General features: G+C 38.0%; 4 protein-coding genes across 4 annotated transcripts; all 4 read right to left on the bottom strand.

Annotated features, from left to right (window-relative positions):
• Positions 1 to 1,278: 1,278 nt before the first annotated feature.
• LOC102589532 (chlorophyll a-b binding protein 1C, chloroplastic-like) lies at positions 1,279 to 2,248 on the bottom strand. Its single transcript, XM_006365498.2, has one exon. The coding sequence runs from the start codon at positions 2,181 to 2,183 to the stop codon at positions 1,386 to 1,388; it is 798 nt and encodes a 265-aa protein (XP_006365560.1). The 5' UTR covers positions 2,184 to 2,248; the 3' UTR covers positions 1,279 to 1,385.
• Positions 2,249 to 3,596: 1,348 nt separating this feature from the next.
• Positions 3,597 to 4,563, bottom strand: LOC102589865 (chlorophyll a-b binding protein 1B, chloroplastic-like). The gene has a single exon (XM_006365499.2). The coding sequence runs from the start codon at positions 4,487 to 4,489 to the stop codon at positions 3,692 to 3,694; it is 798 nt and encodes a 265-aa protein (XP_006365561.1). The 5' UTR covers positions 4,490 to 4,563; the 3' UTR covers positions 3,597 to 3,691.
• Positions 4,564 to 5,134: 571 nt separating this feature from the next.
• Positions 5,135 to 7,411, bottom strand: LOC102590183 (DNA-directed RNA polymerase V subunit 7-like). The gene is made up of 2 exons (XM_006365500.2): positions 7,290 to 7,411; positions 5,135 to 5,920 (listed from the first exon to the last, which is right to left on the bottom strand). Exon 2 carries the CDS (start codon positions 5,908 to 5,910, stop codon positions 5,368 to 5,370), a length of 543 nt encoding a protein of 180 aa, XP_006365562.1. The 5' UTR covers positions 5,911 to 5,920; positions 7,290 to 7,411; the 3' UTR covers positions 5,135 to 5,367.
• Positions 7,412 to 7,631: 220 nt separating this feature from the next.
• Positions 7,632 to 12,053, bottom strand: LOC102590505 (3-oxoacyl-[acyl-carrier-protein] synthase I, chloroplastic). Its single transcript, XM_006365501.2, has 7 exons — positions 11,410 to 12,053; positions 10,462 to 10,893; positions 10,006 to 10,179; positions 8,463 to 8,576; positions 8,260 to 8,361; positions 8,099 to 8,165; positions 7,632 to 7,992 (listed from the first exon to the last, which is right to left on the bottom strand). Exons 1-7 carry the CDS (start codon positions 11,860 to 11,862, stop codon positions 7,925 to 7,927), a joined length of 1,410 nt encoding a protein of 469 aa, XP_006365563.1. The 5' UTR covers positions 11,863 to 12,053; the 3' UTR covers positions 7,632 to 7,924.

The following is a 12,053-nucleotide window of genomic DNA, read 5'->3' on the forward strand; positions in this document are numbered from 1 at the left end:
ATGCATATGGCTGAAATATGCAACATACATACATAGAAAAGGAATAAAGTTTGTTATAGATTAAGCCAATTAATCTTGTACATCTGGCATAGCAGTTAGAATAGAAGGTTCCTTTTATTTCCTCTTTTGTATATAAATATAGGATCAAGAATTGTAAATTGGATCGATCAACATACACAGAAATTTTTCAAGTCCTGTTTGCTTTCTTTCAAGTTAAAAGCTACTACCTCAGTCTACATTTGTTTGCTTTCTTTCATTTTTTTAGTTTAAACTAGTATCTGGATACCTGTGTGTGTTTGGATACGTGTGTTGTGTGTGTTTCATATAATTATTTTTATAAATTTATTAGAATGATTAAAAAAAATTGAAAACATGAGCGTAATGAGCAGTGTTTTAAAAGGTGGGGACGTGAAGCGGGGCGTTTTACTTAGCATAGGGTGAGGTGTACGTCTCCAGACATGGGGCATAAGCTCTATGGATCTTTTTAAATTTTTAATTTACATTATAGTATGATAATATAATAACACAAAATTATAAAAATACATCAATAGTTTAAAATAATTACAAACATGATTAAGGAAACTCATAGAAAATAAAACTTAACATGATTATACAAGTATAAATAATCTAATATCTTAACTTTTTAATTAATAAGAAAAGAATCATTATTTCTAAAAATATATTATTATCCTACTATACAATTTACCCCTAAAAGAAAATAAACAACAAAACTTAGTAGTATTATGATAAAAACATTACTCCGTCATTAATAAAAATAAAATTACTTTCAAATAGCCAAATAAAATATGATAATATTGAGACATGACAAAAACATAATGATCAATGATATGTGAAAAGTAAAATTTCACTATGTATTTTTTTTTAAAATGTTACATATTATAATCACCCTCATAATGCTATCAATAGTACAGATACGACAATTTGTTACTTGAGTTACTCTCTCAATCTTCTTATTTCTATATATTAAAAATAATACATAAGATCTGTGAAGGGATCCCAAGCATTAGATGTTGGCATGCTTAGGGCGTACCGTCCGACTCTTAAGATGTAAGCCTTACAAAACTAAGTCTCACCCTTAGAGAAGTGATTGCATTCCATAAGTTCCTCTGGTGGTCTCTATATTCAAGTTTTAAGCTTTTACCACATCCCAAATGTAGCTTGGGTTTTTGTTTTCGCTGTCATCTTTTTTCCCCTTTGATATGAAACTGACGGTATTTTCATTCATGCCATTGGAAAGTAAAATTATAGACTACACTATAATTGGAATATAAGAAAAATCCATTCTATTGTCTAGTAAACTCACAATTACAACTTTACAAGGCCATCAAACAATCATCATATTCTTTGAGAACGTTTTATGATATTCATTTTCCGGGAACAAAGTTTGTGGCGAAGGCCCAGGCATTGTTGTTAACTGGATCTGCAAGGTGGTCCGCAAGGTTTTCCAATGGACCCTTTCCGGTAACAATAGCTTGAACAAAGAATCCGAACATAGAGAACATAGCAAGTCTGCCGTTTTTTATCTCCTTTACCTTGAGCTCAGCAAATGCCTCTGGATCATCAGCAAGGCCTAATGGGTCAAAGCTTCCACCTGGGTAGAGTGGGTCGACAACCTCACCAAGAGGTCCACCAGCAATACGGTATCCCTCAACGGCTCCCATCAACACAACTTGGCAAGCCCAAATGGCCAAGATGCTTTGTGCATGGACCAAGCTTGGGTTGCCCAAGTAGTCAAGTCCACCCTCGCTGAAGATCTGGGATCCAGCTTTGAACCATACAGCCTCACCAAACTTGACACCGTTACGGGCCAAGAGCTCAGGGAAGACACATCCAAGAGCCCCAAGCATAGCCCATCTGCAGTGGATCACCTCAAGTTCACGGTTCTTGGCAAAGGTTTCAGGGTCTGCTGAAAGTCCAGCAGTATCCCAGCCGTAGTCACCAGGGAATTCACCGGTCAAGTAGCTTGGGGACTCACCAGAGAATGGGCCTAAGTACTTAACACGGTCTGGTCCATACCATGGGCTGCTAGATGGGGCAGACTTTGCGACAGCCTTTCTCATAGTAATCCTTCCATTTCCAGTGATTTCTGAGGCAGAGGGTGAGAGTTTCACCGCCTGTCCAGCAAAAGAAGGGGAAGAAAGAGCCATTGTAGCAGCTGCCATGGTTTATATCAAGAGAAAAGTAAGTGTTTGAAATGTCAAAGTTGGTTGTGATGAAGCTGAAGTTAGTTGGGGTTCAGAATATATAGGAGGTAATTAGAGAGAAATAATCTTCTTATCTAGTGATATCTATATCTATGATATCATTGGGTATCAAGATCTCATGTGTAGAAATTAATACACATTTAGAAATCACCAATCCATCAATTTTCATAGAAGGGACACATTCAATAATGTCCTATCATATGTGGTCACAAGGATCGAATTCTGCCCTGTGATTTGTTGAGCTTACAATATGATATCCCTATCATTATCCACTTTGGCATTTCTCTACATTTTGTCTACCTGCAGGGTAAAAGATACCACCATTATAGTTCATTCAATGTAGAAATATGGTTTAGCAAAATTTGAGGATAAGGTGAAATTTATTACTTCTTTATTCATGAATTTTGGGAAATTAATAATGCATCTTTATACAGAAAGCAATGCTGAGACTTGGAAAGAGCTTGTTCAGAAGATCATGAGTAAATACTTTAATATGTTGGAATTCATCAGCATTACAATATATTGGCTGTGTTAAGACTTGAGAGAAATATAATTCACTAATTGTAGTAAAGATGTTTTTACAGTATCGGTAAATTTTAACATGTGATAGTAGGTCAGTTCCTTAGTCTTACGAGACAACCAATTGGAGTAATGTTTATCAAGGGATTTACCTATAATTACTTTATAAGTAAACTGATTGTATATATTTTTTATATTATTAGTGCATATAGATTAAATTTGTTGCCAATAAGTGTCATGTATAACATTACTTGTCTCTTCTGCTAACTAACTATACAAGTATGTCCTTTGGCTCTGGTCATTACTATGAGCCTTGTTTGGAAGGATCTGTCAAAGATCTTTTAATCTAAAGATGGTACCAGATGTTAGGAAGGATGATTTTACAAGAAATTTATGAATTTGCTCACAGGACACATAATGTAAGGACCTGGAAACTCATAAACTATTACTTAGTATGTTCAGACTACAAAACACATTGGTTTTCCCTTCTCAATGAAATGTCAATGTTGTGGTAGTGAAATGAAACAACGACCTCTTATTTCCTCTTTCACTTCTCGACAGAAAAATGAGGAATCATGTAACAACGCCATGGTGTTCAACATTAGTACTTTACACTAATTTCGAGTATTGCTTCTCGAGAATTAATTGAATTCCATAAGTTCCTCTGATCTGAAAATTCAAGTTTTAAGCTTATAACAGCTTTATAGTTTTTCTAGTTACCACATCTCAATTCTCATATGTATCTTCAATTATTTTTCCTTTCTTCGCCCCTTTGGTATGAAAGTGGCAGTATTTTACGTTCATGGCTTTGGAAAATGTAACTCAGAACTACACAATCATTGGAAATTTGGAATATCAAAAAAAATAAAATCCATTCTATTGTCAAGTAACTCACAACTACTTTACAAGGCCATCAAACAATCAAATTTTAAGATTGTTTAAGATTTTCATTTTCCGGGGACAAAGTTTGTGGCATAAGACCAGGCGTTGTTGTTAACGGGGTCTGCAAGGTGGTCTGCAAGGTTCTCCAATGGACCCTTTCCGGTAACAATGGCTTGAACAAAGAATCCGAACATAGAGAACATAGCAAGTCTGCCGTTCTTGATCTCCTTTACCTTGAGCTCAGCAAATGCCTCTGGGTCTTCAGCAAGGCCTAATGGGTCGAAGCTGCCACCAGGGTAGAGTGGGTCGACAACCTCACCAAGAGGTCCACCAGCAATACGGTATCCCTCAACAGCTCCCATCAGCACAACTTGGCAAGCCCAGATGGCCAAGATGCTCTGTGCATGGACCAAGCTTGGGTTGCCCAAGTAGTCAAGTCCACCCTCGCTGAAAATTTGGGATCCGGCCTTGAACCACACAGCCTCACCAAACTTGACACCATTACGGGCCAAGAGCTCAGGGAAGACACATCCAAGAGCACCAAGCATAGCCCATCTGCAGTGGATCACCTCAAGTTCACGGTTCTTGGCAAAGGTCTCAGGGTCTGCTGAAAGGCCAGCGGTATCCCATCCATAGTCACCAGGGAATTCACCGGTCAAGTAGCTTGGGGACTCACCAGAGAATGGGCCCAAGTACTTAACACGGTCAGGGCCATACCATGGGCTGCTAGATGAGGCAGATTTGGCGACAGCCTTTCTCATAGTGATCCTTCCATTTCCAGTGATTTCTGAGGCAGAGGGTGAGAGTTTCACTGCCTGTCCAGCAAAAGAAGGGGAAGAAAGAGCCATTGTAGAAGCTGCCATGGTTTATGTCAAGAGAAAAGTAAGTGTTTGATGGTATGATATATTGTTGAAGTTGAGATGAAGTTACAAAGGGAATTAATTCACCATATATATAGGGAGTAAGTAAGAGGGAAAGAGTCCTAATTATCTAATGATATCTATATCTATGATCTCATTGGGTATCTAGATCCCATGTGTAGCAATTAATGCAATCTTGCCAATCTCCAATCCATCAATATGTTTATAAGGGGACCCATTTAATATTGTCCTCCTTTGTGTGGCTACAAGGATTGAACTCTACCCTGTGATTTGTTGAGCTTACAATACTAATATCTCTTATCATTATCCACTGGAATTTCTCCAGATTATATCTTTCAGCACTATAGCTCATTCAATCTAGAACTATAATGTAGCCTTTCACTAAACATGTTGCATGAACAAATCGGACACCCTCAGGAAACATATACAGCAGATTCACATATGCAGACAGAACTTCATAAGATTTACATTTGGTTAATAAAAAGAACAATATCAATTAGAATCCCAATACATTAAATCAAGAACCACTAACCAAATACTAAACACCATGCACCAAAATTTCTATCATTGAACTACTAATCAGAACATTTTTAATACATAAAAAAAATTCACACAGAGAGAAATCAGTCAAGAGAACAAGACACTTCGTAAAGGTATTTTAAGTAAAGGTTTATCACCATAACAAGTAAATGTATCTGTGAAGACATGCTACGCCTTGTAACATTTACATGACCACTTGAGGGCATAAGCAACCAAATGAGTAAGACATTTCAGAGAGGGTCAGCAACATCAACAGAAAAGTCACATTCAATTCAAAATAGTACTAAACACAGATATAGCTCGTGGCGAATAACTGAAATCTAAACAGAGTTTTGTGAGATGGGTCCAAGGTAATCACCCTCCAAGCTCACAACTGCTTGGAATTCCTTCTCCGCCTCCACATACCTTGCTCCAACCACGATGAAACGCACCACGGTGTCTTTCTCAATTCTTGACATCTTCTCATTCATAAAGATTGGATTTTCTCCGGGCACATACTTATAATCCGCCATCTTCTGATGAGAGAGGTACACCTTGTCTGTGGGGCCACATCTCAAAAAGACACCATGCTTCAAGATCTTGTCAACAACCCCTTCCAAGATCTCTCCACGGAATATCTTGAAGGTAACACAGCTGAATTCCACAGGGAAAAGCACATCACCAGTGTGTTCTCGAACTTTCCCTTCCCCAATCCTCTCCAATGTAGTGAGAGCCATAAAGTAACCAAGATTTTTTGAGGCCTTCTTGGCAGCAAAGTCATCCATGAGGCGAATAACAATTGCCTTCTGAAGCATTAAGCCCTCAACATCAAGGTTCTCCGCAGGGATTATCACATTCCACGACAACTGAGATTTCAAATACATTTTAAAGGACCTGTCACAAATCAAAACACAGTGGGCTTTATCAAGGGAAATATGAGGCCTTGCAAAGAAACCATGCAGTCACAGCAATTCTAGTATGGAAGTTCAAGAAAAAGTTTTGAATTTCATATGCCAACACCACAAGAAATGCAGTGCACATCTACTGAAATTTATAAATCAGGAGAAGATTTCTAATCCACACAAACACTGTTAAGGTGCAAAAGGTACTGGGTATGGAACTGCAAGAGGCAGAATGGTACAAGGATTTGGACGTGGTGTTCTTAACTAGCAGTATCAGTCATCTTCCCCTCATATAAGTTGCAGATATTGACTTGAAACCTCACCGGCAAACATAGGAGACTACACGAGTTCACTCCTCTGAGATAAGACTTTATCAGCTCATACGAGAATACAGCAATCAGGCTGTTGCAACATCGTCATTAATAAGATAATACAACCCCCCACCCCCACCCCACCCCACCCCACCCCAGAAGAAAAAAACTCTAATAAGAGTATTTACACCGATTTGAAACTCTTCTAACGCTGCTAACCCAACCATTGGAGGTAGAATGGTGAAATAGAGTTTCCCACCGACAAAGAAAGAATTTTTCAAATTATCAAATGCTTTTAGAAGCCAACTGCAGGTAAGTGTCTATGCCCAGCATGAGTGGGTGACAACAACAACAACATACCCTTTGTAATTCCACAAGCGGGGTTTAAGAAGGGTAGTGTGCACCTAGACCTTATCCAAGGTAGAGAGGCTGCTTCCGATAGACCTCGGCTCAAGTAAAAACATATCACCCAGCACAAATTGGTAACTTAAGAAAAGAGGGGGGTAAAATCTTTTAGGACCAGTCAAATTATACTTACAAATTACATTGTTAAGTAGATAAAACTTAAATTCGCAATGAATAATATACATATCCCCCTAGGTTTTGGGCAACATGTGAAAATCAACCTACCAAATTCCCCATATTTCAATCAGCTTCCGTTACGAGAGTTAATAATGCAAAATGCATAGGCATTTCACGGAGGCAATGACAGTTATATAAGAGTAAACTTAGATAAAAAAATGGAAGCACCGAATGACCTAAAACAATACGATTAGGAAAACTTTCAATGACTAGGGTAAAATCTGCAGGGTTTCTGAAACAATGTGACTAAAAGCTAAATTGGGACTTCACTTTTGCTTTTAAGCTTCTAAAGAGTGCGGAACAGTGATGGAGGAAACTAAAATTTATGTTACCGTAGACACAGCATTGCATGATCGGAAAGTAACAAATAAAGGAAACAATTTGAAAAAAATCTGAACATAGAAAAGAAAAAAAAAAAAGCATAAGAAAAAGAACCGACGATGGCGGAGGCACTGTAGTGGGACTAACCTTTGGTGGACAGCCCGGCGACGGCGACGGCGACGGAGAAGGTGAGGTACGGGAAGTTTAGGAAATTGGGTTCAGCTCACTTGTGTGACTTGGTGATACGTTTTTAGTCCACAAAGTTGTGTTTTTTTTCAGTTTAACCCCCTTTTTTTCATTGATAGTCTTAATTAGTAGCAACGAGTATAGTTGTGAATATGGCTGTTTATACAGCTTACAGGTTAACTAGTTATTTCTTTCGAAAACAGTGTTTCTACCCACACAAAGTAAGCGTATGTTGTTTAATAAATGTTCTCGAACCAATTGTCGACTCAAATGGAAAACTAAACAGGTGCCATCAGAGAGTTGTTAATATCAAAAGATCATATCATCTTTCAAATCTCTTGCATAATTCAAAACTGATGGCATTGTTGTTTAACCAAGCTATGAAGGTCCAAGCTAATTTAAGGAGTGAAAAGTTAAAATGTTCATTGCTATGAAACTACAAGCTAAAGATTATTAGTACATAAAAGAATTGACAATTGTTCCTCTCTCGCTGCGCCAAGCAAGTCGCCCACACGGAAATGAAAGAAACAGCCACTGTGTATCACATTAATCCCCTATATTACTCCAGAAGTTTGCTCTAGCTAAACTGAGCTGAATTAAGGCTTGAATGCAGAAAAGGCGACGACAGAGTTGTGACCACCAAAACCAAAGGAATTGGAAATTGCTGCATATGTAAGAAATTGATGTTATGTTGGAAGTTTTTCAATTATTCATGAGAATGTTTATTTGTGAAAATATAATATGGTGCTATAATTTGAAGTCTATCTTACCAACATTCACTTCATGCTGCTGTTTTTTGTTTGGAACAGTATCAAACTCCACTGAAGGCTCAGGATTCTGCAATATTCATTACAATTAGAGATTTGCAAATGAAGAATGAGCATAGCAATTGACATTTGATATGCAAGTTTGAAAATATAGAACAACTCACGAATTGGTTAATTGAAGGATGCACCCAGCCGGTTGTAATAGCTTTAATTGTTGCGATAGCTTCCAGACCACCAGCAGCACCGAGGCAATGCCCTATCATAGACTGGAACAATATGGGGAAAAAACTTAAACATGAACATACTGCCAAATACACTGATAAATTCGAATAAATGAAGAGATGCATTACAATGTAGACAGAATTACCTTGGTTGCATTCATTTTGATTCCTGAGGTGGTCTTGAAAACCTTCTTGACAGCATTTATTTCGGCTAGATCACCAACAATGGTGGAAGTTGCATGAGCATTAATGTAGTTAACCTAAAAAGAAAAATGGAAGATCAATCCAGTAATCAAACCCAACTTTAACTTTTAGCAAAATCTACCCAAAACATTCTGTACCTGTTACCAAAGACTATAACACATTATCAAAAGCTGAATGTTTCAAGTATCCACTTAAACTAGGTTCTAAAGTTCTGGATGATCAAAATAAAGAGACAATTTCACTTTCAGCCGTTTCGTCATCAACAACAGCAACAACAAAAAAGAAGGTCAATCCAAACTAGTGGCTTCCGGCCATATGAATTCTCAATATGCCGTTCTGCTTGAACATCTTAAATAGGATTACTGAAAGGACAATTCTAGGGTACTATCGAAATGTGAATGTGTGACTATTAATTCATCAACAGATATCATGCTGATTCTAGACAATTGCTGTATGTTAAGGCATTCTCTTGTGCTTTGAAGCAAAGTCAGTGTCATGGCTCAAGATCAACAAATAAAATGTGGGCTCAGTAGTGAGAGAAGTTGAGAACAAGGATGGTTTGGCCCACAATGTTACCATGTAGCATCAGTGATTGCCTTCCGTGCCACTTGTAAATATAGTGCATACTGAAACCAGGCAGTTCAAAGATCCCAAAAGAGATTAGTGGGTTGGATATATATCTGGAGGCAAACTTTCACCTTGTTGCGTGAAAAGAAGTAACACAGCGAGGTGAGAAGGTTGGTATTGTTAAAATCAGATCTGAGAAGAAGACACTAAAGCTCCAGAGAGGGGGAGTGGTATCTAGGATGAATTCTACAAGCATTTTAGGTGCATTGTGGTTAATGGTGAAAGAATCCAGATTTTTCTGATCGCCAGCAGTTTGAACATGCGCCTTTGATGATTAAAATTGAATAGTAACCTTTCCTTTACTCTCAATAAAGGATGTCTTTATCTAGTAAAGAGAGAGGGGAGTAATCTTTACTTGGAATCTGAAATTTAGAATAAACCTCATATGGGAGGTAGCATTTTTTCTCAAAGAGACAACGGGACATGGATGAGAGAGTCTATGCACATAAAATTGACATGGAAAAGACTATGATGTCACAAGTAGTTGTTTTTTAACTATTAAAGAATGAAGATTCACTCGTTGCACAATATCTTCCATTCAGCCTAAAACAAAACACACACAAAAATGTCCTACAACAAGGCCCATGTAACATGAAAAGAAATCTCTTTCATGTCAATAGTTTACTATCTTCACTGTAACCTTTTCCCAACAACAGAAGAATTCTAAGAAGCAAAAGTATGAGATATGACGGATCTTGGGTTTGGTAGCCCCAAGATAACATTTTGATAAGTTTTCAAATTTTTAACAGAAAACATCTGGAGCGATTTGCTCTTTCCAGCATGTCTTTTACCCTCTCTTTGACTATTGAGTAGACAATGAGAGTATAACCTCAACTGCTTGTAGAGGGAAGTAAATACCTCTTCTGGTGACACTCCAGCATCTTCAAGGCTGCTAAGAATACATGAAGAAACACCAAGACCATCAGCTCGGGGATCAGTCATGTGATAAGCATCACAATTAACTGCACCACCCAAATACTCTGCAATTATTGGTGCTCCTCGTTTCATTGCATGCTCCAAACTTTCCATCACCTGCCAAGAATGTCATTCAATTTTCATAATAACTTTCCAACCGGTGAGTAGATTGTATTAAAGTGACAGAAATCTCTAGTGCTTAATCTAATTATGCAGTCTACCGTGCAATGAAAGAAAGACCAGCAATTCATGGATAGCAGTTTATTGCATATTTAGTTGCTTCGGGATTGGAATCAACTTATGAAAAAGCAAACTACATTGGACTACACATAACTTTTGCTCAAACTAGCTTAGATGCACTTCCTATGACCAAAATATGAGAATCACTAGGAAGCTTACCAAGATTCCAGCCCCCTCTCCCATAACAAATCCATCTCTATCTTTGTCCCATGGTCTGGAAGCAGTTTGTGGATCATCATTCCTTTGAGACAAAGCTCTGCATGCCACAAAACCTCCTAAACCAATAGGTATCATGGCAGCTTCAGTTCCACCAGCAAGCATCAAATCAGCTTCACCTCTGCGAATATGATTTGCGGCAGCATAAAAACAGTAATTGGAGGTAGCACAAGCAGTTGAGATTGAGTAGTTTGGTCCCATAAAACCTAGATCAATACCAAGCAAAGCAGAACCCATGTTTGTTATGGCATATGGTATAAAAAATGGAGTAATTTTCCTATGACCCTTTTCAATTAAATTCTGGACGCCATCTGAGAAAACCGTAAGACCACCCATTCCTGTTCCTACAAGAACACCTGCTCGCTCCTTATCAATCTGCAGGAAGAACATAAATAAACAACCTGGAGTCATGTACTGCAGAAAAGAAACAAATCTAGAAAAACAATGAAGTCTGAACAAATAGCTATGCTAAATATTCACGTCAACACTTTTCAAATGCACTAATGACAAATTTGTATTGTGGGGAACAGTATTTTTTATTGTTTCTGGTATTCCAAAATGCACTGGCAAGACTCAGACTTTTACACAATTATGGTCTCTAAGACATCATGAAAGCCCAATTCCAGCATTTTGGTGAAACTAGATATGAAATACAAGCAATAAATGGCATAAAACCAGCTAAAATACCAAAACAAACACAATCAGCTAGCAATTTTCTCCAAATTCTCCACATCTCCAAATAAAATGATCGAAATGAACAAAACATCCAAGCCGAAAGCACATCATGCAAGCCCCATTCCAGCAAATTCATCATACCAAAAAAGAAAAACAGAAAATCTTCACAGATATAACCAAATCGAAATAGCAAAAGAACGAAAAGAAAAGCCGAACCTTTTCTAATCTATCACCCCCAAGATCTGCATTTTCCAAAGCTTTCTTGCCAGCAACAATGGCATACCTTAAACAATCATCAAGCCTCCTATCATTCTTCCCATCAATATACCCTTCAGATGTAAACCCACGAATTTGTCCCCCAAATCTTGTAGGAAACTTAGAAGCATCAAAACGATCAATAAGCGAAATCCCACTTTCACCAGCCAAAAGTCTTTCATAGTAAGTATCGACATCATTCCCGAACACAGAAACAAGACCCGTCCCAGTTATAACAACCCTTTTCTTTGGGTCTTTCTCTCTTTTGGGAGCAGAAACAGTGGATGCAGAAGCTGATATAATAAAAGGCACTCTTTTAGCACCCAATGACCTTACATTGGTGAATTGGGGCATGTTTTTTCGAAGAGGATCGAGTGGAGATGGACGAAATGATAGAGATTGCATTGCTTCCATTGTTAACTGAAATGGGTTTTGAGATTTGAGGTGGCGGAGCAAGAAGAAGAAGAAGAAGCAGAAGCAGAAGTAGAAGCAAAAAGCTTTTCGATGTGAACGATGTGAGTGTATTACTATTTTTAGAGAGAGAGAAAGGGGGAGTGTGTTTTGTGCTTCTACAGCAAGAGAGAGAGAGAGACCAAGTCACAACC

Source organism: Solanum tuberosum, unplaced genomic scaffold, assembly GCF_000226075.1.
Source record: "Solanum tuberosum cultivar DM 1-3 516 R44 unplaced genomic scaffold, SolTub_3.0 scf00552, whole genome shotgun sequence".
In the NCBI taxonomy this organism is placed as follows: domain Eukaryota; kingdom Viridiplantae; phylum Streptophyta; class Magnoliopsida; order Solanales; family Solanaceae; genus Solanum; species Solanum tuberosum.